The sequence below is a fragment of the Aquarana catesbeiana genome, linkage group LG02 (genome assembly GCF_042186555.1).
Source record: "Aquarana catesbeiana isolate 2022-GZ linkage group LG02, ASM4218655v1, whole genome shotgun sequence".
In the NCBI taxonomy this organism is placed as follows: Eukaryota; Metazoa; Chordata; class Amphibia; order Anura; family Ranidae; genus Aquarana; species Aquarana catesbeiana.
Window position 1 is genome coordinate 797,138,690 of NC_133325.1, and position 27,855 is coordinate 797,166,544.

The 27,855-nt window shown below is 44.1% G+C and overlaps 1 protein-coding gene and 1 non-coding gene across 3 annotated transcripts in view; both read left to right on the plus strand.

The window, feature by feature from the left end:
- LOC141129456 (retinol dehydrogenase 7-like) overlaps nt 1-27,041 on the plus strand; it is a 41,144-nt gene extending 14,103 nt beyond the window's left edge. For both annotated transcript variants that reach the window (XM_073617493.1, XM_073617494.1), the window contains exons 3-5: nt 17,199-17,457; nt 20,999-21,165; nt 26,584-27,041. In XM_073617493.1, coding sequence (XP_073473594.1) covers nt 17,199-17,457; nt 20,999-21,165; nt 26,584-26,828 — 671 coding nt within the window. In that variant the 3' untranslated portion in view covers nt 26,829-27,041. The remainder of the gene's footprint in view (nt 1-17,198; nt 17,458-20,998; nt 21,166-26,583) is intronic.
- On the plus strand, nt 6,076-6,239 carry LOC141130776 (U1 spliceosomal RNA). The gene has a single exon (XR_012242524.1). It is a non-coding gene; the product is annotated as a U1 spliceosomal RNA (small nuclear RNA).
- Nucleotides 27,042-27,855: the final 814 nt, after the last annotated feature.

Below are 27,855 nucleotides of genomic sequence, written 5' to 3' on the forward strand. Positions count from 1 at the left end.
CCTCTCCATTAGTACAGACCCCCTAGGACAAACCCCCTCTCCATTAGTACAGACCGCCCCAGATCAAACCCCCCTCCATTAGTACAGACCCCCTTAGGACAGACCCCCCCTCCATTAGTACAGACCCCAGGACAAAACCTCCCTCCATTAGTACAGACCCCTCCATGACAAACCCCCTCCATTAGTTCAGACCCCCCTCCATTAGTACAGACCCCCCCAGGACAAACCCCCTCCATTAGTACAGACCCCCCAGGACAAACCGCCCACCCTCCATTAGTACAGACCCCCCCAGGACAACCCCCCCTCCATTAGTACAGACCCCCCAGGAACCCCCCCTCCATTAGTACAGACTCCCTTAGGACTGACCCCCCTCCATTAGTACAAACCCCCTCCATTAGTACAGACCCCCCCAGAACAACCCCCTCCATTAGTACAGATCCCCCAAGACAAACCCCCCTCCATTAGTACAGACCCCCCCAGGACAAAGCCCCCCTCCATTAGTATAGACCCCCCCAGGACAAACCCCATCCATTAGTACAGAACCCCCCAGGACAACCCCCCTCCATTAGTACAGACCCCCAGGACAAACTGCCCTCCCTCCTCTCCATTAGTACAGACCCCCCAGGAACCCCCCTCTCCATTAGTACAGACCCCCCAAGACAAACCCTCCTCCATTAGTACACACCCCCCCAGGAAACCCCCCCTCCATTAGTACAGACCCTCTTAGGACAAACCCCCTCTATTAGTAGAGACCCCCCTCCATTAGCATACATAAAAACAACCGGGCGGCAGCTGGAGAAGAGAGGACAGTGTGCAGCCGCGCCGCCTGGGTGGAGAGCAGATGGAGACAGGCTTGGGCGAGAGGGAAAGACAGAGGAGGAGAACACGTCAGGCACGGACCGCCCCCCCCCCCCCCCAACGATGTTACTGTGCGGCTGGTCTCTCTCTCTCCACACAGAGACCAGCCGCCCCAATCTCAGGCGCTGCTCTCCTTCACTGACAGGAGGAGGGAGGGGGGACGGGCTGCCGCTTGAGCCTCGAAAACTACAGCGGCGGCTGTGACCTGCAGAGGGAGCCGCCTCTGGACACAGAGAGGAGGAGGAGGAGGAGGGAGGGGAGCACTCTGGCGCTTCAGCGCCCCCACCTCTCTGGCGCCCGGGTGCACTGCACCCCGTGCACCCCGTCTGGGATCGGCCCTGTACTGCAACAGGCAGTCTCAGTCACGTATATCTATGTGACTGAGCCTCTTCCAGGTTAGGAGCATGCAGCACACCCCTCTTGTGACCGCTATGTCCATTGGACACAGCAGATTACTGTTACTAGTATCTGGGTATCATGTGATCGCTATGATTGGTCACAGCAGTCACATGATAACAATGTAAACGACGTGTCATGAATGGCTTTCCATTCATGAACAGCTTGCTTACTGTTGTGATCTGTAATTGGCTCAAAGCAATCGTATGGCACCTTTTTTTATTTATATATACTGTAACCAGTCAGTGTTCCTGACCACCGCCACACCAAACATATGATGACACTATACTGCACTGGTGACGATATCTAAAAGAAATTTTGTAAAGAGACAACAAATTTTATTTAACTTCTACATTTTCTAAAAAATTACAACTTCAAAAAACGAAATACCTTGGACTGTCCACTTTCCAAAAAGGGGTAATTTGGGGGGTATTCCTACTGTCCTGGCACTTTGAGGACTTAAGAAATGAGATCGGCAGTCAGTACCTCAGAACTGATTAATTTTCAAAAATATACAGTTGGGTCCATATATATTTGGACACAGGCACAATTTTCATACTTTTGGCTCTGTCTATGTCACCAGAATAAAATTAAAATGAAGCAATCCTAATACATTTGAAGTGCAGACTTTCAGCTTTAATTCAAGGGGTTAAACATAAATATCAAGTCCAAATTTAGGAACTGCAACCATTTTTATACACAGTCCCCCCATTTTTAGGGGCTCAGATGTAATCAAATGTTAATTATTAATATTTTGTTGAGAATCCTTTACTGGCAATGACTGCCTGAAGTCTGAAACCCATGGACAAGACTGGGTTTCCTCCTTTCTGGTGCTTTGCCAGGCTCTAACTGCAGCTGTCTTCAGTTCTTTGTGGGTCTTTCTGCCTTTTTAGTTTTAGTTTTGCCTTCAGCAAGTGAAATGCATGCTCAATTGGGTTGAGATCAGGTGATTGACTCAGCCATTGCAGAATATTCCACTTCTTTTCCTTCAAAAGCTCCTGGGTTGCCTTTGCAGTGTGTTTTGGATCATTGTCCATCTATACAGTAAAGCGCCGTCCAATCCACTTTGCTGCATTTGGCTGAATCTGGGCTGACAGTATACCTCTAAACACTGCAGAATTCATCCGGTTGCTTCTGTCTTCTGTCACATCACCAATAAACACCAACGACCCAGTGCCACTGGAAGCCATGCATGCCCATGCCATCACACTGCCACCACCATGTTTTACAGATAACGTTGTGTGCTTTGGATCATGAGCTCTTCCAAGACTTTTCCGCACTTTTTTCTTCCCGTCATTCTGGTACAGATTAATCTTAGTTTCATCTGTCCAAAGAATGCTTTTCCAGAACTGGTCTGGCTTTTTTAGATGTTTTTTTGGCAAAGTCTAATCTGTTTTTTTTTATTCTTCAGGCCTATGAATGGTTTGCACCTTGTGGTAAACCCTCTTTATTTGCTCTCATGAAGTCTTCTCTTGATTGTAGACATTGACAATGATACGCCCACCTCCTGGGGGAGTGTCCTTTACTTGTCTGGATGTTGTGAATAGGTTTTTCTTTACCATAGAGAGGATCCTGCTATCATCCACCACTGTTGTCTTCCGTGGATGTCCAGGCCTTTTTATGTTGCTGAGCTCACCAGTGTGTTCTTTCCTCAGAATGTACCAAACTGTTGATTTGGCCACTCCTAATGTTGCTGCTATCTCTCTGATGGATTTGTTTCATTTTTGAAGCCTTACAATGACCTGTTTCACTGGCATGGACAGCTCCTTTGAACGCATGATGTAGGTTCACAGCAATAGATTCCAAATGCAAATATCACACTTAGAATCAACTCCAGACCTTTTACCTGCTTAATTGGTGAAGAAATAACGAGGGAGTAGCCCACACCTGGCCATAAAACAGCTTTTGATCAAATTGTCCAATTACTTTTGGTCTCTTGAAAAAGAGGGGATGGCTATTCTTAAGAGCTGTAATTCCTGAACCCTTCCTCAAATTTGGATGTACATGCCCCCAAATTAAACCTGAGAGTTTATATATTATATAACTATAGGTTTAATATATTTTGGTAAATACCTGAAAAAATTTAAAATTGTGCCTGTGTCCAAATATATATGGACCTAACGGTATACCATAGTTTGTAGACACTATAATTTTCACACAAACCAATTAATATACACTTGCAGTTATTTTTTTTTTTTTTACCAAAGACATTTAGCAGAATACACTTTGGCCTAAAAAAATAAAGAAATTTGATTTTATTGGATATGTTTTATAACAGGAAGTAGAAAATATTGGGTTTTTTTTCAACATTTTCAGTCTTTTTTTGTTTATATAATAGAAAACATAGTGGTGATCAAACACCACCAAAAGAAAGCTCTATTTGTGTGAAAAAAAAAGATAAAAATTGAATTTGCGTACAGTGTTGCATGACTGTGCAATTGCCAGTTAAATTAGCACAGTGCACAGGGATTAGAGCACCTGTCAGTTTTTATTGCTGTCTGTGTCCCCATTAGGGAGATTCACCCTCTCTATTTGTCCTACTTACTATTATCACTGAAAGTAAAAGAAAATCCCTAATTTTGGGTTGACACCACAACAGGATTAGAGGGGAAATCTCCTCTCACTTCCTTTTGTGCCTATGGACAGGAAGTAAAATCTCACAATCAGACACAAGGCAGGAAGGGTCAGTATAGCATATGGAAGGCAGGAAGGATCACTATGGCACATGGAAGGCAGGAAGGATCACTATGGTACATGGAAGGCAAGAGGGATCACTATGGAACATGGAAGGCTGAAGGGATCACTATGGAACATGGAAGGCTGAAGGGATCACTATGGCACATAGGAGGCAGAAAGAAAGGATCACTATGGCACATGGAAGGCACGAAGGATCACTATGACACATGGAAGGCAGCAAGGATCATTATGGTACATGGAAGGCACGAAGGATCACTATGACACATGGAAGGCAGCAAGGATCATTATGGTACATGGAAGGCAGGAAGGATCACTATGCCACATGGAAGGCAGAAAGGATTACTAAGACACATGGAAAGCAGGAACGATCACTATGGCACATGTAATGCAGGAAAGATCACTAAGACACATAGAAGGCAGAAAGGAAGGATCACTATGGCACATGGAAGGTAGGAAGGATCACTATGGCACATGGCAGGAAGAGAGAGAGGAGGGAGTTCACTCACCCGAGGCTGGCTGGTCTCCCGAGGCTCAGGCAGTGACATTGTGTGCACTGCTTCAAAATTCCCGCCCACACAATCCCTTCACAGCCACAGGATTGGCTGCATTCTGGGGTTTGTGGGGAGACATGGGGAGAGCTGAAGCAGATTTAGCCTACTTCTTCTCCCATTCTGTAGAGAGGGCGGGCGAGCCGACAGGTGGGTGAGCGGGTGGGGAGACTGTGCCAGTCTCAGCTGCAGCGTGGTGCAGACTGACAGGTGGACTTGTTCCAGCACTGGGCTCCGCTGCGGGATTCAGCCCGGATTCGCAGGACACAAGGATTTACTTGAAATCCCAGGGCGGTCCGGGCAAATCCAGGACAGTTGGGAGGTATACTCAATCCAGTTGTCCATTCTTGGTTGCTTCAACTGGTCCGCTGATGACATTTACAAAAAATTATAAATACATTTTCTCGGCTGACCATTGCATCTACGATCCTCAACATTGCCCGTTTCTTTGTGCTCCTTCAAAAGAGCTTTCACAGCACATCTTGAAACCCCAAATCTGCTTTGACCTCTTTGCCAGGGAGTGACCTTGCTGATGCTATAGAACTACCTTGTGGCTTGTTGCTGTGCTCAGTCTTGCACTGTATGACCTGGGACTTGAAACTGTCTTCTTCTATAACCTCACCTTGGTGTCAGACTTTAGCTGTTCTTCTCCCAGTTTTAAGCCTCCTGCGTAGCTGTTTCTGCGTCAGTTAATGACTGTGTTTCAGCCTACATCATATTTGTTAATGATCATTTGCCCCTGCTTGGTATAATTTGATTAATCACACGCCTGGCTCTATTCCTACAAAATCCCTGACTTTGTGCAAGCGTAAAAATCGATGCCGGTTTGAAGCCAAAGGGTAGTCACACCAAACATTGATTTGATGTCGCTTTTTCTTCTGTTCGCTGACTTTGAAAATTGATTAAAAAAAAATAAATAAATAAATTAAATTTGAAAGCGTTCTTACTTTACAGTATTTCTTCACACCTGCCTGAAACTTTTGCACAGAGCTGTATACCCTTTAGGCATCACCGCAGAGGTTTAAGGGTGCAGGGAATTCTAAATATTTTTGGCAGATGTAACTGTTCACACCGATGAAATTTAGCTGTGTGCTTAGTTTGTTTGCCTTGGGTTCTTACTATGTTTTTTTTTTTTGCAAGCGTTCAGCCTTTCATACTGACACAAGTGAGAGTTAACATCCTCGGGCAGGTCAGCGGGTGAGTTAGAGCAGACAGGCTTGTGAACAGTGTAGGGTCGGTGCCCTTTGATATGCAATAGGCTACGGGCTTTGTTTAGCGGAAGGACGCTTACGCTGTGGCTGGGTGCTTAAGGGCCCTCCCCGTATGCAAAATTATGTGCTGCTGCAGTGTACGCTGGGATTGTTTGGTTTTTCAGATTCCTTTTCGTAGAATCCAGACATTTGGGGGACATCCTATCTATTAGGAGTGGATTAATGACTCTTAACTGTTTTACAAGGACATGGCTGGCTTGTGGTCTAGCGCTGATTAAGATTAGTTTGTCACACGTTCCTGAAGCCTCCATAACTTGGTGGAGGCGTGCCCCGACTGGGGAGCATTAGCTTGTCAATTCCAACTCATACTTACCTGGCAGAGGAGATACCATGATCATGAAGGTGGTTCTCCCAGGGTGAGGCTTGGCCATTGCACTCCGGCTTTGCTGACCCCTGCGATTTCCTCAAATGCAGGAAACTCGACTGCATAATTTGTGGTAGTGGGGGACTGCGTTCGCGCTTTCCCCTGTTCATTTCTGGTCAAAGACAGTTTCTAAAGATGCCTCTCTTGTGCTTCACACATCAGCTTTTATCATATTTTTACAGGCAGCCTTCTCCTTTTTATAATGCCTTCTTTGCAGCTGTGTGTGGCAAACTTTTGTCACTATTGCTTTGTCTATGATCAGCTTTCCCTGGGTACTCATATCTGCCACAGACCCCTACGCCATTCCACTCTGTAAACAGCAATGCTTAAAAGCTGATCACTGGCAAACATGGTCCTCTTTTGGACACTCCAGTTCATCCCCCTGCATGTGGCATATGGGGTCTCCTTCTCCACCTTCAACACGCTTGCCTTAGGCGGCTCCACAACTACTTTTCTCCTCCCGTCTGCCATTCGAGTTCATTCCTGATCATGGAATCCCAAGCCGAAGCAAGTCATCACAGGTTTACTCTTAAGGGGGAACGTACATTAATAGGCGAAGACACATCGGTTTACCCAATGGACGCAATTTTCGTCCTGAACATTATTAGTTCATCCCCCTGCATTAGTTCATCCCCCTGCATGTGGCATATGTGGTCTCCTTCTCCGCCTTCAACACGCTTGCCTTAGGCGGCTCCACAACTACTTTTCTCCTCCCGTCTGCCATTCGAGTTCATTCCTGATCATGGAATCCCAAACCGAAGCAAGTCATCACAGAAGATTTACTCTTAAGGGGGAACGTACATTAATAGGCGTAGACACATCGATTTACCCAATGGACGCAATTTTGGTCCTGAACATTATGTAAACTGTAGGACTCCCGGCATAGTGTACCTACTCACGTGTGAATGTGGGTGCTACTATGTTGGAAAAACTATAAATGATTTCTGGAAACAAACATACCAACACCCATCCACCATACGCAAAGGAGACCCCAATGTGCCTATTGGTCGCCATATGGCAGTTCACCCAGAATCTATCACCAAGGTATACTTTCTGGCACTCGTATCCACTTCAACCCCAGAGGCGGTTACTTTAACAAGCGTCCCCTCCAATGTGAGTTGAGATGGATATTTAATTTACAGGCCACCTCACCACCTGGCCTAAATGAGGCTTTCAGCTTTAAATCTTTTCTTCCGGGCTTTAACTTATAGCTTCTTTTTTCAGGTTCCACATATGGCATTTCCATGCTACATCCCTCACACCATGGTTTCACAAATTTATTAGCTATGAAGGCGCCCCTTTTGACAGTTCGGGACATTACAATTAGTGACACTTTAGCACCTCTATACTGCTCTGTGACTATATCATTATTTCTGTAATTGCATGCGTGCAATGTGGACGATTCACTTCATTGTTAACCATGTCCATTTGATATTTAATCTCCATGTTTCCTTCTTTCTTTTTTCCTCTGTATTATTATTGTTTGTTTTTGGTTATTTTCGTGTATTTTTCATTGTACACGTTGGCTGTTATCGTCCTCTTTGTCCACTGGGTGGTGTATGGTGTGCTCCCTGGGCTGCGCTGTTTCTTCACAAACACCCGGCGGGTAGGCTCCACCCATGCATGGCTAAATGGATGACAGGGTTCTCCTTATCTCCATGCGGGCCATATGTGCGGGGAGGTGCCCCTACCTGTCCCCACTGTGTTTCTCTAACACAGGTGGGGACTTTCCTTTCACTGGTGATGCGCCAGAACGTGACATCATCATGCCTCGAGGGGCGGGGCTTCGCCACGCGCGTCCACGTCAGAGAGACGCTTTGAATTTTGGCCTCAGCTGGTTTCATACAGCTAATGGGGCAGAATAACCAGCATTACCCAAACAACCTGTGGGGATTGACCCTCTCATCAGCTGACTCACTATTTAGAGCGCTCAGACACAGCTGGCATGTCTCAGTCTGAGGACTGTCACTCTGATGTCTGCACCTCTATCAGCAGTGAAAGGTAACACACTAGTTTATATAGGCAATTCTGGGTAACACATGCCCTTGTCCTGTTGTTACAGCACACTAGTTGTGCTTGTATACTTATTCTAAAAACATTGATTGAATTTCCTTTGTTTATTTATGGCCTTTCAGACAGTAATACTTCTTTGCTGGTTTAACATCGGGGCGTCTCTTGTGGATGGATGTGAATCAGTGGCCGGCTCTGGGTTGCATGCTTGTCCATCTTTGTGTCCATGCGGATTCTTTCAGCCAACGTGGATTCCTCGCATTTGTTTTTACCATTTCCCCCATGTCTTTTCAATGAACCCTACACCGTACCTTAAAGTCTAAATACTATATAGCTCATTATGTAAAATCACTTGTTTTTTATGTACTATTGTACAAATACTATGTAACGATATCTATGTTGCAGATAAAGATAAAGTCACCCAAGTATAAATCTCCCCTAATGAAGGAAAATATGTACCAATAAAATGTTCGAAATGCTCCAAATCTTCATGGACTGAGCTCAGCTTGACTCTGGCAGTGCCTGGATTATTAGCTTTGGGTTTGATATATATGTCTATGTATTAGTTCCTTGTCAACAAGACCAAGGGAATCTGACGTATTGGTTCAAAAGGCTGTTTCTGTAACACAGACAGAACCAAGTTCAAGTCCCAGGGGTTTAGGGGCACCTTAACCGGAGGATTAAGACGCGTCACCCCCTGCATAAAGTTTCGGACCAAAGAATGCGAAGCAAGTGGCCGTTGAAATAATACCGATAAGGCCGAAACCTGGCCCTTGATGGTACTCAAGGCCAGCTTCATCTCTAATCTCAATTGTAGAAAATCAAGAATTCTGCCTATCACATATTTTCTGGGATGCCAACCCCTGGATTCACACCAGGCTACATAAGCTTTCCAGACTCTATGATAAATCATTCTGGAAGCTGGTTTCCTTGCATTGATCAAGGTAGATATCACAGGACCTGAAAGCCCACGACTCTTCAGAACGTGGGTTTCAATAGCCAAACCTGTCAAATTTAGCATTTGTAAGGCAGGATGGAACACTGGACCTTGAGATAACAGGTCTGGGCGTACTGGTAGGGTCTACGGGGAACCCACCGTCATCCTTACTATTTCCGCATACCAAGTCCTTCTGGGCCAAGCGGGGGCCACCAGAAGTACTGACTTCCTTTCCTGCCTGATCCTGCGAAGGAGTTGTGGCAGTAGCAGAATAGGCGGGAATGCGTAAATCAGTGAGAACCGATGCCACGGAATCACCAACGCATCCGTCCCGCATGCAAGAGGATCTTTTGTCCTTGCCACAAATCTGTCTATCTTTTTGTTGAATCGGGATGCAAAGAGATCTACATCTGGAACCCCCCATCTTTGGCATATGGCCCAAAAGACGTCAGGATGCAGGGACCATTCCCCTGGAAGTAACTGCTGGCGACTTAAATAGTCCGCCTGCCAGTTCTCTCTCCCTGGAATGAAGAATGCCGATATGCATGGCACATGCTTCTCTGCCCAGACTAAGATCTGGTTCACCTCCTTTTGAGCAGCTCGGCTCCTGGTGCCTCCCTGATGATTGACATAAGCCACTGCTGTGGCATTGTCAGACTAGATCCTGACCGGGCAACCCTGTAGCCTGATAGTCCAGGCCTTTACGGCTTTACCGCACGAATTTCCACCATGTTGATGGGTAAGGTCCTCTCGGTTCTGGACCATAGCCCTTGGACTGCAGACTGTTCCACAACTGCTCCCCAACCCGACAGACTGGCATCTGTTGTTACCACCGTCCAGGTAACCGGTAGAAAGGATTTCCCCTTCTGCAGGTTTTCAGGTATGAGCCACCAATTGAGTCTCTGACGCACCGTATAAGACAGGTGCATCGGAAAGTCTAATGCCTGAACCTTCCTGTTCCAGGCTGACAGAATACTGTGTTGCAGCATTCTTGAATGAAACTGAGCAAAGGGAACTACTTTCGAATGCAGACACCATCTTTCCTAGCAGCCTCGTACAAAGGTGGACAGAAGGACCCTTTTTGGCCCTGACTGCCAGAATCAGCTCCCTTAAAGCAGTGATCTTTGCCTGAGGTAGAAATATTTTCTCCTGGCTTGTATCTATGATCAGACCCAAATACTCCAGTCTTCTTACTGGTTTTAGGAACGATTTTTCTAGGTTGAGGATCCAACCTAGGTGTTCCAGATACTTGACTGTGGTCCTCAAGTTCCCGTTCAAGGAGGCTACCGACCGGTCTATCAAGAGCAGGTCGTCTAGGTATGCTATTACAGCTATACCCTCAGCCCTTAATCTGGCCAGAGGAGGAGCCAAGATCTTTGTGAACACTTGGGGTGCAGTGGCTATCCCAAAAGGCAGAGCCACAAACTGGAAATGGCGCCCTCCTATCTCAAAGCGCAGAAACTTCTGATGAGCAGGAAAAATGGGCACATGCAGATATGCATCTCTGATGTCTATCGATGCCAGAAATTCTCTTCCTTGCAGGATGGAGACTACTGTCCGAATTGATTCCATGCGGAAGGACTGAATCCTTAGGAATCGGTTCAGATCCCTTAAATCCAGAATGGGTCTGATATCCCCGTTTGGTTTTTGGAACGTAAAAAGGTTGGAATAGAAGCCCAATCCTTGATCCTTCGCGGGAACCACCATAATGACCTCCTGCAACAAAAGTTGCTTTAACGCTAGAAGGAGCGACTGCTTTTTCTCTGGATCTCTGGGGACACTTGATCTGAGGAAATGAGGAGGGGGAAATTCTTGAAACTCCAGCTTGTACCCTAAGGTTACCGTGGAGATTACCCATCTGTGCTGGAAGTCCTCCTGCCAGAGCCTTGAGAACTGTAGCAGGGGCGCCCGTTCATGAAGAGCTCTTAGTGTTTTGCCTAGTAGGCTTCTTCCCCAAGGACTTCTTTTGTCCCTGGGGTTGACTCTTGTTTCTTGACCCAGATGGGGGAGGCCGTCGAGACTGCCTGGAGGCTGAAGCCCCTGGCCCTGGGGAAAGAGGGACACTTACTCTTCTTCTTAACAGGTAAGAGAGTGCTTTTCCCACAAGAGATTCTCTTGATATAGTTATCCAAGTCCTCTCCAAACAACCTTGCACCACGAAATGGAAACCCAGCCAGCAGCTTCTTACATGGTGCTTCGGCTGACCAATTTTTCAACCATAGGATTCTACGTATATGCACCAACCCCAGTGAAAGACGAGAGGTTTGCATGATAGAATCTCTGATGGCGTCAACAACATAACATAAGGCCCGCTGGAAGGTTAGCCAACCCCTAGGCCTGCTGTTCAGGTAAAACTTTGATGACCTGCTTAACATGGTCTCTTAAGTATTGACAGACTCCAATTGCTGCTACTGCAGGTTGAGCCACTGAACCTGCTAAGGAGAAAACATCCTTCAATGGGGATTCCATCTTTTTATCCACAGGATCCCTGAGCATCTGAGCATTGTCTACGGGACAAGTCAGACTATTATTTACGGAGGAAATTGCCGCATCAATGGCCGGTATTCCCCACATCCTAATAAACTTTTCTTCCATAGGATAAAGTGTTGAAAACTTTTTTGGCGGAAAAAAACGTTTATCTGGGTGATCCCACTCAGAACAAAGGAGCATTTCAAGTAAATTATGAACAGGAAAAGCATGTGTTGTTTGAGGAGGTTTCAGTGACCCTAAAGAAGAAGAGGGTTCTTTAACTGATTCTGATATGGGCAACTTAAATGTGGAGCGGACCAATCCAGCAAGGATCTGTACTAAGACTTTCTCCTCTTGGGAAGCCGAAGAGGGTCCCTCTCCACCTGATTCCTCCGAAGAGGAATCATCCATCCCATCCTGATCCTCTGAAAGGGATTCTTCTCCTTTATCCCAGAGCTCCTCTGCCTGAAGGTCTTGGGGAACAGAGGAAGGCCTAGTGCGTTTTCTTCCATTGAGTGAAGATGTAATCACGGCCATTAATCTTTCCTCTAAACGGACTGAAAAAAAAAAGCTACATGTCGCCTATGATCTGCCTCCATGGGAGGCACCCGCTGTAATGACTGGCCTCTTATGTGACAGCTCTTTTATAACTGAGGGTGGGGCCACAGGTGACCCCGCCCCCCTCTGACGCACGGGGACATCCCTATGGCTTCCCCGTAGCGTCAGAGATGGTAGAAAGTTGTAGAAAGTCAACCATCACTGCAGCCCTCCACCAGTCGGGGCTTTATGGCAGAGTGGCCCGACGGAAGCCTGTCCTCAGTGCAAGACACATGAAAGCCCGCATGGCGTTTGCTAAAAAAACACCTGAAGGACTCCAAGATGCTGAGAAATAAGATTCTCTGGTTTGATGAGACCAAGATAGAACTTTTTGGCCTTAATTCTAAGCAGTATGTGTGGACAAAACCAGGCACTGCTCATCACCTGTCCAATACAGTCCCAACAGTGAAGCATGGTGGTGGCAGCATCATGCTGTGGGGGTGTTTTTAGCTGCAGGCACAGGACAACTGGTTGCAATTGAGGAAAAGATGAATGCGGCCAAGTACAGGGATATCCTGGATGAAAACCTTCTACAGAGTGCTCAGGAAATCAGACTGGGCCGAAGGTTTACCTTCCAACAAGATAATGACCCTAAGCACACAGCTAAAATAACAAAGGAGTGGATTCACAACAACTCCGTGACTGTTCTTGAATGGCCCAGCCAGAGCCCTGACTTAAACCCAATTGAGCATCTCTGAAGAGACCTAAAAATGGCCGTCCACCAACGTTTACCATCCAACCTGAAAGAACTGGAGAGGATCTGCAAGGAGGAATAGCAGAGGATCCCCAAATCCAGGCGTGAAAAACTTGTTGCATCTTTCCCAAAAAGACTCATGGCTGTATTAGATCAAAAGGGGGCTTCTACTAAATACTGAGCAAAGGGTCTGAATACTTAGGACCATGTGATATTTCACCAAAAGAAATTAATACTCAGCGCTGCCTCTCTAAAACATATATTACATCTACCTACATCAAAGTGTTATCGTGCCAAATAAATTCATACAATGTAATTCAAAATAAGGTGCAATCAATAAAGTTCATCTCTTGTGAAGTACAGGATAGGTGACACATTAGTGCAATCTTGGTGACTTCCTGTGTTCCCCTCCTGGGTCCCCACTCACCAGATAGAGATGAAAAATAGGCCTGTGTGTATAAAGATGGTGTCTTCTGTCCAGCGGATATATAAGTTGGTTGTACCTCAGAGAATGGAATCTTCTCCCCTCCACCGCTTGTTATGGGTCCAGCATACTTTACTTAGTCATAAGTGATTGAAGAGGTAAAGTTCGGACAAGTGAAGAAAGAGAGGATATAGTGTAATACTGCAAGGTTTATTTTAAAGGTTTAAAATCATTACACTTACATCAAAGTCTATAAAATGTGCAAAAATTGCGGCCTTGGCATCCAAACAGCCTTCACAGATAATCCTCAGCTGAGGATTATACACACAGGCGTATTTTTCATCTCTATCTGGTGAGTGGGGACCCAGGAGGGGAACACAGGAAGTCACCAAGATTGCACCAATGTGTCACCAATCCCGTACTTCACAAGAGATGAACTTTATTGATTGCACCTTATTTTGAATTACATTGTATGAATTTATTTGGCACGATAACACTTTGATGTAGGTAGATGTAATATATGTTTTAGAGAGGCAGCGCTGAGTATTAACTTCTTTTGGTCATTTTTTGGGGTACTTACCTCACACTATAGCTGCAGCCTCATTGTATATATACATTGTATATGTGTGTGTGTGCAAACATATACACACACATACATTTTGGATTCACTAAAAAAAATTTTATTTTTAATTTTAATTTTGCTTTATTTCCACACATATTTTTATTTGTAGCTTTATTTGTAATTTTTCACTCAGTAATACTTACTCCACAGCGCGGGTTTATTCTTACTATTTTCATGTGATATTTCAGTTTTTCTTTTTTAATAAATCTGCAAAAATGTCAACAATTCTGTGTTTTTTCTGTCAACATGGGGTGCTGTGTGTACATTAATGAGGGAAAAAAATGAACTTAAATAATTTTAGCAAATGGCTGCAATATAACAAAGAGTGAAAAATTTAAGGGGGTCTGAATACTTTCCGTCCCCACTGTATATATATATATATATATATATATATACTGTAAATTGTGAAAATACATGCAGAATTTTCCTTTGTTTTTATCATAGGTTTGCCTGCTCCTTGTCTGTATGGAGTCATACTCCCAATTCCTTCTAAAAATCAAGTTATGTCCAAAGGTTGTCTGGTTTCTTCCCTTGTTATCCTGGCCAGAATGACTGTGGTAGGCACATTAGATGCATTTGATTGCAATCTTCAGTCTAAAGCTGTTTAAAGCACTGCACCAAAATCTGAGCATCCAAAGACTGAATCCAAGGTAAGATAAAATCAAAATTATGTAAGGATAAATAAAAAAAGAGAAAACTAATCATGCTCATAATCATTATTTATCATTTTATTTATACTTAAATAATTTTGAATTCCATTGTTGTGTCTGTAGCACCCACCTAGATTAGTGTAAGTTGTTCAGTAAATCTAGTTAGATCCTCTGTATTCAGTGGAGCAGGGGTTGATTATTCAGGCCTGCTCAGTGTCTCACAGGCTGCTGCTCTGATTACTTACTCCTGTATTCTAGAGAATTATAGAATTATAGTGGGAGGAAGAACAGAGTAAGTAGCCTGAATATTTATGACAGTCCAGCCAATCTCTGGGGAGGTGTGCTCAGTAGGTGGCTGGAAGGCCCATAAATAATCTGAGGCCTGAGGTGGGAGTGCAAGGTTGCCAACTGTCAGTAAATTTACAGTTTGTAAAATCTGTAATTTTTGCATCTGTCTGTAAATGTCCATTACAGACTTGCAGGCTGCAATAATGATGAACTTTACAAACTGTTTGTAAATTTACTGACAGTTGTCAACCCTGGTGGGGGGGCAGAGTTCCTGGGTGCATTCCTGCTGGAGGAGAGTGCTGAGTAGGGACTCTGCCTAAGAGGCAGGGTTATTGGAGGTGCCATCTTGAAGACATCAAGGTCCCAACAACTTTAGCTGGGCTGTCTATTTGCAAAGCCTCGTCCTGGAGTTGGTTTGGGTCGGAAGAAGCTCACTGGAAAGAGCCAAGCGGAAGTTGGGGGGGAAAAGTGTCCAGCTATCCTATGTTGGTGTGAGTCTGTATCTCCCTCACTGAAGAGTGCCCCGGTGGATATCGGAAGGAGGCAACCGATGATCCTGTGGCCTCGTGAGTAGATGACCCCAATGCTGGAAGTTAGTGACTGTGTGTAGCTCTTGGTTCTTTGGGAAAATTCCTAGTAACCTGTCAGTATTAGAGATTCTGTGGGACATTCTGTGCCGCACAGCAAGATAGAAAAGGTGTCCGCAAAGTGTTCAGTTCACCAGTTTTTTGGGTATCCCATTCTCCCTTCATCCCATCTACGTTCAATGTTACAATAAAACCCTAAAAAGACACCCTAGACTGTTCTATTTAAGCCAGTGGAAGAGTGAAGAAAATGCCATGCGCCTGGCTGTGTGTGCTCTTACTGGGGAAAGAGTTCACATGCCGCCCCTTAGGACGTGTCTTTGTAGCCTTGATGAGGGGGGTATTCCCTGGTCCCAAAATGTATTGGCTTTGTGTTTATAGGCTTTCATCTTACCTTGGAATAAATGTATATCTGGATGGTCAGATTTTGGTGTGGCACTTCAATCTCAGATTTTCTCAGCCACAAAATAAGGAGACAGTTGAGGTTCTTCGCGATTGAGAAGCTGCAGGCCCCTTCCTTTTCTGAATGAATAAAACCAGTGTACTGATCCTTGACTCTGTCCATTCACAACTGAAACATAGTAAACTGTTTTTACTATGCTTCAGCTTGTGAATGAAGGGGAAGCTCTGTAAAGAGCTCTTCCTGTCCATTCATTCAGTGCAGCTGAGACTGCAGAGAAGGAGATTGAGGGCTGTGTCCTCAGTCTGCTTTCTCTGTCTCAAAGGCAGACCCCTAATATCCCACCAAAGCCCCCCAACTGGACTACTAAAAATAATTGTTAAAAATATTTTTTTTAAAAATGGTACAAAATAATTAAAAATTAAAACAAAAAACGACAAAACTACCAGGGTCACAAAGGTCGCACTCATGACTGGGCCCTGATGTTCTGCCACCAGGCTCAGAGGGAATGGCCCTGGTTGGGGATCACGGGGGCCCTTCATAGTTTCTTGAACTGGGGGCCCTGAAGGTTCTAGTTACAGTGACTTGAAAAAGTATTCACGCCCCTTGAAATTTTCCACATTGTGTCATGCTACAACCAAAAATGTAAATTTATTTTACTGGGATTTTATGTGATAGGACAACACAAAGTGGCACATAATTGTAATGTGTAAGGAAAATGATAAATGGTTTTCAAAATTTCTTACAAATAAATATGCAAAACTTAAATTTTACTTAGGGGTCTCAGAGTGAAGGAGGTTGAATACAAATGCACAAAACACTTTTTAGATATTTATTTGTAAAGAATTTGGAAAACCATTAATAATTTTCCTTCCACTTCACAATTATGTGCCATTTTGTGTTGGTCTACCACATAAAATCCCAATAAAAGACATTTACGTTTTTGGTTGTAACGTGACAAAATGTGGAAAATTTCAAGGGGTATGAATGCTTTTTTCAAGGCACTGTACATCACTGAATAAATGTATATCTGGATGATCAGATATTGGTGTGGCACTTCAATCTCAGATTTTCTTAGCCACAAAATAGTGGAGGTTCTTTGGCATTGAGAAGCTGCTGGCCCCGAAAAATCCAAAATCCAGATATCTAATTTGAAAACGTCTATACCCATTATAACTTATCTTGAGTGAAGTTCTTCTTTTTCGGGGGAAAGGTCCTGAAAGTCAAGGAAAAAAAAAAAGAAGGAAGATGCCTGGTTTTCAAAGCATCCTTGTTTGACCCTCAAAGGAAGTAATTTCTTTAGGAACATTCATATCACTAAATATATACAAAGTGTTTTGATAGTTTGCTGATTTCAGTACTGACATTATGTTGTTTCATGGCTCACAGGGCTTTGGGGATTAGTGAACAATGCCGGTTTTGGCCTTACTGTTGCTCCCAATGAGTGGCAAACAAAAGAAGACTTCTCCAAGGTCCTGAATGTGAACCTTCTTGGGGCTATCGATGTCACAGTGCATTTGCTGCATCTTGTCAGAAAAGCCCGGGGACGCATTGTCGTTGTATCCAGTGCCGCTGGAAGATTGGCTTCTATAGGTGGGGGATATTGTCCTTCAAAGTTTGGCCTGGAGGCTTTCTCGGACAGTCTAAGGTGAGTTGCCATGATGTTCGGAGGTAAAAGAATGGTAGCTTAAAATAACTATTGCTATTCCCCTTGTTCTTCTCATCCAACAGTACTTGTGAGCCTTTTATAAGTTATTTTTCACACCGTCTCTCCTGTCGTCTCTATCTAGCACTCTAAAGGTAGCAGCTGTGAAACTCTGCGATTTTTACCTTTCAGAAGTCAGATGTGGATAGCTAAAAAGAGTGTCCAGATACAATTACATCACACCTTCATGCCTGATTGGCTGGAAATATTTTTTTTTTCTATTGGCTAGAAGAGAGGATTTCAGTGCATCTGGGCCAACTTACAGTTTTACAACAGAGATTGACCTCTTGTCTATCAAGGTGCATTTATAAACATCCTAGTAATCAAGGAATTGAAGCAAGCTAATTTTTTACTCATAAAAAGTGCACTGCCACAGCACCCCAGCTGAGAAAGGCTGCTCTAGCTGACTGAAATGTGGATATTTAGATGCAGATCTATTCAACACCTTCCGATTGTGTCTCAAAATTGAATTATTTTGGACCACAGTAGTACATTATGCTACCACTGTCAGAAACCATAAACCAGGCGGAGACAAAAAATGCAATTAAAATCACACCTTTAGGGTGGGTTCACACTTGAGAACGCAGCGGCTCCCAACAGGAGTCCGGTGCGTTTTCATTCACTGTTTCAGGTCCAATTTCAGCCCAAATTTTGGGCTGAATTCAGACCTGAAACAGACCAAAAGATTCACAGGACCCCTATGCAAATTTTCACCGGAGCCGCTGTGGAGATGTGTGAACTGGCTCCATAGAGAGCCAATCACAATCTCCTGCTATCCGCATCCAGTTCGTACTAGTGTGAACCCAGCCTTAATGAAATAGCAAAAATAACACTTCACAGGAACGTAGTCGAAAAATGAAACTAGGGTTTTGATGCCAGAGTGCGTAATCACGCAAACCAGGGTCAGGAAGCCAGAAGTCAGCGTAGTCGGGATCAAAAATCAGGCAGAGGTATCAGAAGAGAAGTCAGCCAGAGTCATACACAGGAACACAGGCAGGAACACACTGGGGATCATAGACCACGCAAGAGCAAGGAGGAAATGAGCTAAGCTGTTTAAATAGCCAAAAGGGGCTGGCTGTAGGCTGGACTAATGAGGCAGGTTAATGGTAACCAGGTGAGTCACTGTGGTAATTAACCGAAAGCTGAGCAGCTTCTGAGCACTGAAAGAAAAGAGCTGTTCGTTAAGTAACAGGAGCCCCGCCTGACAACCACATCTTTAAAGAACTATTTGTCCCCAACTCCAGAATGGGAACTTTTTGGCTTGATAGACATTCCAGGAGAAAAAAAATCTCAACAGGCTTTAAACAACTGTTCAGTGTTATCTCTCGTGGCAATGAAAGCTATCCTACAAAAATGGATTTTCTCCAATCCCCCCCACCATTTCATTGTTTATAGATAAACGGTATGATTTTTGCATGGGTGAAGACTTTCTTATATAAGGAAACTCAGGTCCACATATTTTTCAATGTCTGAGAATCTTTCATTAAAATTTACCTACTGATACCCAACAATCTATAGTACAATTTTTCCAATCTACACAATGGTATCAAATTGGACTATTAACCAATGACCCTCCAATCGATCTTTCACCTCCCACCTAAACTATATATTTCATAGTTTGTTAACTAAGGCCTCCCCCACACCTCCGATTGATAGTTAACAGACCAACAGCTATCCATTCAGCAAGCACTGCTTAAAGTGTAATTAAACCCCCCTATCGTTTTCAGCCAAGGAAGCTGCCATCTTTGCCTCTGTTTAATCTACAACTGCCATGATGCTGCACATGTGATCAGTTATGACACCAGCCATTGGATGGTTTGACAGTTTGGTTGAGAGCACAACCAATGGGAGTGTTATATTTGAGGCAAGTGCCGGAAATTAAACTGTTTTATGGATGGGTTTACTTCCGCTTTAAGTCTATTACCAGACCCAATATCTCCAGTTCAAATACAAAAATGCAAACTATAATATCAAAAAAATAATGTTAAAGTTATGACCAACCTTACTGTCACTTAAATTCTCATGCCAAAAAATAAAGAAAATAATTAGTGTGCGTATAATATATATATATATATATATATATATATATATATATATATATATATATATATATATACACACATACATACATACATACACACACACATATATATATATATATATAATGTATATATATATATATATATATATATATATATATATATATATATATATATATATATATATATATATATATATATATATATATATATATATATATATATATATATATATATATATATATATATATATATATATACACACACACACACATACACACTATATTACCAAAAGTATTGGGATGCCTGCCCTTACACACACATAAACGGTAATGCACCCCAGTCTTAGTCTGTAGGGTTCAATATTGAGTTGGCCCACCCTTTGCAGCCAAAACAGCTTTAACTCTTCTGTGAAGGCTGTCCACAAGGTTTAGGTTTTAGGTTTTGGTCCAAATTATTTTGGGAGGGGGATTATGATGTGGGGTTGTTTTTTAGGGCTTGGGCTTGGCCCCTTAGTTGCAGTGAAGCGTCAGCATACCAAGACATTTTGGTCAATTTCATGCTCCCAACTTTGTGGGAACAGTTTGGGGATGGCCCCTTCTTGTTTCAACATGATTGTGCACAAAGCAAGGTCCATAAAGACATGGATGAGCGAGTTTGGGGTGGGGTACACAGAGTTCTAACCTCAACCCAGTAGAACACCTTTGGGATGAATTAGAGCAGAGACTGCGAGCCAGGCCTTCTTATCCACATCAGTGCCTGACTTCACTGGGCTTCTGGAAGAATGGTCAAACATTCCCATAGACATTCTCTTATACACACTCCCAAACCTTGTGGACAGCCTTCCCAGAAGAGTTGTAGCTGCAAAGAGAGGGCCAACTCAATATTGAACCCTACAGACTAAGACGACATTAAAGTTCATGTGCGTGTAAAGGCAGGTGCCCCAATACTTTTGTTAATATAGATATACTGTATAATATAATTACATTGTTATCTTAAAGCGGAGTTTTGCCCCCGCATGAAAAAATTTAAAAGTCAGCAGCTACACATACTGTAGCTGCTGACCTTTAATAATAGGACATATACCTGTCCTGGAATCCAGTGATGTCAGCACCCCAGCAAATGTTTTGGTTCTCGGGTGCTGCTGCCACCATGGTCTGTAAGGGAAATTGGCAGCACGGTCCGACGGAAGTAGGGAGGGGTACCTGTCAAAAACAGATAAGCAGAGCTTCCACTTTTGAGTGGAACGTCGCTTTAAGAAATGACAAGATAATGCCAAATCACTAGGCCCATAGAAGATATGTAAAAATAGTTGCGGTTCGTAGACGATGTACAGGTGTAAGAGTTGGTGAACTGGTTAATAAAGTCCAAAATGATTTTGTGGTCTGTGTTAAAACATTTATAGGAAACCTTTTACTACATTTTATACTGTTTCTGTTCCCCAGGAGGGAGATGCGCGATTTTGGTGTGAAGGTTTCTATCATTGAGCCGGGAGCTTTCAAAACCCCTGCGTGCATGGTTGTGGATGTTTACAGAAATAACCTAAACCGAATGTGGGAAAGACTTCCAGCGCATATTAAGGAGAGCTATGGAGAGGACTACTTCAAGCAATGTAAGCTATAACATATTGCAGCTTTTTGTTACTGCAGAGAACACACCACACCTGAGTGTTCATAGCCCTTGGTGTACATTTCTCCAACAGGCATTTTTATGTATCGGTGTCTGTCTGAGCCTCATAAAACAGAACAAAAGATTACAGCGCACACATACAAAAATGTCATTTAAAATCCTACAAGGCTTTTTAACACACCTGCACATAATAAGCAAATCAGCAAATATGGGGATTTGGTCACACCATATGGCCATACAGTGCTTAAGCCCACCACTGCGTCAAAGTACCCCATTATCAGTGGGTCCAACACTAACCATACAATGAAAGATCCCACTTCTCAACCATGGGAGAAACACACTCCTCTTTATGGGAAAACTAAAAAGACTCCTCCTATAACTCAGGTGGACATTAATTAGAAGTACTGGTGGGGGGTGATGGGGTGCTCCATCCCAAGGGGTCTGGTCAGGACCCATATAACAGACAAAGACTTGGGGGACACACCCTAACTATGCATTACATTAAAGATGGTGCTGCTATAAGACCATATAAACAGAACAAAAGATTACAGCGCCCACATACAAAAATATCATTTAACCACTTAAGGACCGAGCCTCTTTCTGAGATGTGTTGTTTACAAGTTAAAAACATTTTTTTTTTGCTAGAAAATTACTTAGAACTCTCAAACATTATACATTTTTTTCTAATGCCGCGTACACACGGTCGGACTTTTCGTCTACAAAAGTCCGACGGACCAAATACGGCTGACAATCCGATCGTGTGTGGGCTTCCCCGGACTTTCAGCAGACTTTTCCAGCCGCAAATCTGACGGACTTTAGATTTGAAACATGTCAAATCTTTACGTCGTAACTCCGCTGGACCCAGAAATCCGCTCGTCTGTATGCTAGTCCAATGGACAAAAACCCACGCTAGGGCAGCTATTGGCTACTGGCTATCAACTTCCTTATTTTAGTCCGGTGTACGTCATCACGTACAAATCCGTCGGACTTTTGTGTGATCGTGTGTAGGCAAGTCCATTCGTTAGAAAGTCCGCCGCAAGTCCGCCAAAAGTCCGTCGAAAGTCTGTCGGACGGGCTGTCGGACTTTTGTAGCCGAAAAGTCCGACCGTGTGTACGCGGCATTACACCTTAGAGAATAAAATGGAGGTCATTGAAATACTTTCTGTCACACCATATTTGCGCAGCGGTCTTACAAGCGCATTTTTTGGGGGAAAAAATCCACTTTTTTTAATTAAAAAATAAGACAACAGTAAAGTTAGCCCATTTTTTTTTATATTGTGAAAGATAATGTTACGCTGAGTGAATTGATACCCAACATGTCACGCTTCAAAATTGCGATCGCTCGTGGAATGGCGACAAACTTTTACCCTTACAAATCTCCATAGGCAACGTTTAAAAAAAATGTACAGGTTGCATGTTTTGAGTTACAGAGGAGGTCTAGGGTTAGAATTATTGCTCTCACTCTACCGATCGCGGCGATACCTCACATGTGTGGTTTGAACACCGTTTTCATATGCGGGCGCTACTCATGTATGCGTTCGCTTCTGCACGTGAACTCTTATTTATTTTTACACTGTTTTAAAAAAAAAATTTGTGTCACTTTTATTCCTATTACAAGGAATGTAAACATCCCTTGTAATAGAAAAAAAGCATGACAGGACCTCTTAAATATGAGATCTGGGGGGCAAAAAGACCTCAGATGTCATATTTACACTAAAATGCATTAAAAAAAAAATCAATATCAATGATATGGAGACGGGTGGGGGCTATCTTCCCCTCAATCATCTCCATGTCAGGCCACAAGAAGGATCCGATCGCTGCTGCCGACGGCTCCGGTAAGCGGCTGGGGGCACCAGAGCGCGGTGGGAGGGGGGGGCCTCTCCCGCCGCCGATAAAAGTGATCCTGTGGCGAATCCGCCGCAGAGGCCACTTTTATCTGAAACCAGACCACTCACTGAAGAAGAGGATACCGGGGGTTATGGCAGCTAGTTTCTGCTAAAAACAACGATATTCCTCTTCAAAGTACCGACGTGTAACGACGGTGGGCGGTCCGGAAGTGGTTAAAATCCTAAAGGACCCACTGAAAATGGGGTACTTTGACGCAGTGGTGGGTTTAAGCACTATATGGCCATATGGTATGATCAAATCCCCATATTTGCTGACTTGCTTATATTGTTATTAAATAGCCTTGTAGGGTTTTAAATGACATTTTTTGTATGTGTGCGCTGTACTCTTTTGTTCTGTTTGTATGGTCTTATAGCAGCACCATCTTCAATGTGATGCATAGTTAGGGTGTGCCCCCTCCAAGTCGTTGTTTGTCTGAGCCTCATCACTCTTTCCTTAGGCTTAATGTACACGGGAAGCTTTACAACCCCTCCTGAACGATTTAACTTGACAGATAGTAACCGATGTTTACAAACTTCAGTTTTGCCGCGTTAACATGCTGCATTTGTGTTTAGAAGGGTTATTTTTTTTCTTTTTTTCAAATAGTCAAAAATTAAAAACACCTGTTAACGAAACACGGCTAATCTATCACGAATGCATTTTTTTTGCTTTCCAAAAAATTCTTCAGAGAAAATTGAGGACTGTCCGTGATGCAGCTACAATCACATCAAAAAATTCTTCTAAACTCAACTGCCTAGAAGCTCCTATAAATGACCCCGTGTACAAGTACTGATAAGATATCATGGAGGAAAGTTCAGGGGGCAGCTGAAAAAAAAAAAATCCCAACTGCTCCTAAACTTCTGTTTACCAGCAGCAGTGTACATGAAGCTATAGGCTCCGTTCACGTATCTGCGTTCCGAGTCATGGGCGGAATCGCCGCGATTCGCAATAGCGGGATATCGCGGGATGCCCGTATGTTCCCAGTGCGTTGCCCGTCGATTCCAATAGCACCCCAAACGCAGCACGATTTTCCCACCGGGCGACAATCGCGCTAAAAACACGCAAACGGAATCGCAGGACGCCTGTCGCCCAAAAGAAATACAGGAGCTTCTTTTGGGTGTCGTCCCGCAATTTTATTTGCACGTTTTTACCGCGATTGTCGCCCCCCCCCCCATATGCGTAAATGTGAACGGAGCCTTAGGCCTCATTCACACGAGGTGGACTCCGTTTCCACGAAGCCCGCCTCGGTCCGCCGGCTCAGCGAGAGATCTCTCCATTGATCTCCGCTGAGCCGGCGGATGACAGGTCCCTCTCTGCTCACTGAGCGGGGAGGGGCTTGTCAGGCGCCGCTGCTGCCTATGGAGGGATCAGATGAAAACGGACAGCATGTCCGTTTTCATCCGATCTCACCCGATCCGATCCGCCAGCGACGGATCTGGACGTAGGGCCATCCATCTGCGGATCGGACCGGGTTGGTTGTCAGCGGACATGTCTCCGCTGACATCCGTCGCTCCATAGGCTAACATGGAGCACCCGTTCAGGTCCGCCGTCAAAACTGACAGGCGGACCTGAAAGGTCCGATCATGTGAAAGGGGCCTTAAAGTTTATTTTTAAACCTTTTTCCCTTTTTTTTTCCACCTGGTGATCCTGCCTGTTACACACTTCTGGTCCTAGGAGACAACGCTCACTGTGCTTTATTTATGGAGGAGCAGCGTTGTCACCCCAGAGCAGGAAGTATCCCCCTCATCCTTTCAGAGAGGAGTGCAGGATCCATGTCTCCAGCATGAAACAATTTTTATGTGATGATCAGCGAGCCTCAAATGATCTCTGTTAAAATTCAGTTTTAAAAATCTTTTTTCAAATGTTATAATCATGTTATAAACCTCACTGGCATTTTAACCTTGATCACATATCAATGCAGAATTACTCAGCACATTTAGATAGTATGTGCCCACATCTTACCTATGTTTCTGGAGTGTTAAGACACGTCTCTTTCACAATTTAAAACTGAACTCCAAGTATGGATTTTTTTGGCATGGAAGTATAGATTTCTCATACCTGTGGGACTGCTGTTAAATTCGATAATCACTGTGGAAGTTCCCCTTATTACAGTGATTGTCGCTGTCTTCCGGGTCTTCTGCCAAGCTGCTGCCCTGCTGCATCCTAACCACAAGATTTCCCTCTTCAACTTTAAAGAGTTGCCTATGGACAGTTTTGATTACTATAGGGCTGCCCCTTACATTAGAGTCCCCATCAGAGTCTTTTTTGTATCAGACTTTTCTCATACTTCCCCCCTTATATTAGGGTCCCCATCAGAGCCCCCCTTACATTAGGGTCCACATCAGAGCCCCCCTTATATTAGGGTCCGCAATCAGAGCCTCCATTACATTAGGGTCTCCATCAGAGGCCCCCCTTACATTAGGGTCTACATCAGAAGCCCTCTTACATCAGACTTTTCTCTTTACATTAGGGTCCCCATCAGAGCCCCCCTTACATTAGGGTCCCCATCAGAGCCCCCCTTACATTAGGGTCCCCATCAGAGCCCCCCTTACATTAGGGTCCCCATCAGAGCCCCCCTTACATTAGGGTCCCCATCAGAGCCCCCCTTACATTAGGGTCCCCATCAGAGCCCCCCTTACATTAGGATCCCCATCAGAGCCCCCCTTATATTAGGGTCCGCAATCAGAGCCTCCATTACATTAGGGTCCCCATCAGAGACCCCCTTACATTTTTTTTAATATAAATTCTTTTTTATGAGACCCCCTTACATTAGGGTACCCATCAGAGCAGTCCACTTGCATTAGGGTCCTCATCAGAGACCCCCTTACATTAGGGTCCCCTTCAGAGCAGCCCCCTTCATTAGGGTCTCCTTCAGAGCCCCCCTTACATTAGGGTCCCCATCAGAGCAGTCCCCTTGCATTAGGTCCCCATCAGAGCAGTCCCCTTACATTAGGGTCCCCATCAGAGCAGTCCCTTTGCATTAGGGTCTTCATCAGAGCAGTCTCCTTCAGAACCCCCTTACATTAGGGTCTCCATTAGAGCCCCCTCCCTCATCACTGTAAGGCACAGAGTGCTGTACCAACAGGATGGGAGTTATGAGATGGAGCACTTCTGGGCTGAGGAAGTTTTGTTCTTCTGTGAATTCTGAGGAAAGTACTTCATTGGTTGCCAGGATGCAAGCAGGAAACTACGCTGCAGACTGCGGAAGGTGGGGAGGGGGTGAAGACCACAGGCAGCCTCCGCTGACCTAGAAGAGGAAAAAAAGCAGCGCCCTCTAAGTGTAGCAAGTTGACATTTTAGTTCTCAGTGCATATTGAGGACACATCACTGACCCTAGCTGCAGGCCGTAGAGGGTCATATGTGACCTGCAGGCCATAGTTTGGAGACCCCTGAAATGATAATTGGCACAAATGTGCCTCTCTCTCTCATAATATATATATATATATATATATATATATAATAACACCAGTACTGTTGCCCTGATCAGTGTACTGTGTAACTTTGATATACCCAACAGACATCAAGATTCTGGAGGCATTACCAGTAATATCCAGTCCAAAGACGTACAAAGTCCCAGATTGTATGGAGCACGCCCTGACTGCTGTCCACCCCTGGACCCGCTACTCACCCGGCTGGCACTCCAAGCTGCACGACATCCCTCTATCCTACCTCCCTACTGCCATCTCGGACTATTGGCTGGGTCAGTTTACTCCCAAACCTGCCTCTAGGACATCAGCTGATGAAAAAAGTAAAGGTCACTGATTTGTGGCATGAAGAATTGGTTAATCTTGATGGCCATTGGGTCACTAAAACCAAATGTTCACTGTGTTATCCAATCAAAATGCTTATATTTCCTGTTTAATCCTCTATTGTTATATTTACACTGATACAATGTATTCACTACTAGAGGGGCGGTTGGCGTGTCCCTGTCATTTGTCCCTGTCAATTGTTCAATAAAGCTTTGTTTGTAAAATACCCAGTTGGAAGTGGTGTGTGGCCTTTCCTACATCTGCAATAAGGGGTAGATGGTGAGTTGGGACGAGGTTCGGGCTAATCTTGCCTTTGCAGCAGATCTTGCCTGTTCATGATCCAGCGGGCCCACTGCTGACCTTTGAACTTAGGTCAAATGCCTTGGAAGGGAGAATAATGGGGGCCTAGTTAAGTGCTGCCCCCCTCTGTGTACTTGAAGCTTCTGTAGGGAAAGGATAAGGGAAAGCTAACAACCTGCATAGGGATAGATTAGAGTTACTTAGGAAATAGTACTTCAAATTTGATTACTAGCTCTTTGGACGATCAATTATTTTTTTTGCCTTTTTTTTTCCTATTGTTGTCTTATTTGTCTTTAATTTTATTTTGTGGCTGTTTTAAGTTCAGGGGTCTCTTTTAGATGTTGTCCTTCAAGGTTTCTCTTTAATCCTTACTTGTCCCCTCCTGGCAGCCCGTTAATTGGGTATAAATACCAGGAGGCGGGACAGACTTCCTAATCACATGATCACTGTAACTGGTGGCAATCACAGTGGTGATATGACCTGGAGCCCATCCTGCTGACTCCCGATCTTTAACAGGGATCGAGAGTTGATTGTGACGGCTTGGTCACTGTGCTCTCAACATATAAACATCGACCCCTGAGGACACATAGGTGTGGTTGGTCCCTGCTGCCTACCTGGTTGGCTTCAAAGCTGGAGCAAATTTTTCATTTTTTTCACAGCTGTTAAAATTGAAATTTTTGCCTAGAAAATTGTTTAAAACCCCTCATCAATTGTACATTTATACAGAAGCCCTGTAGAAT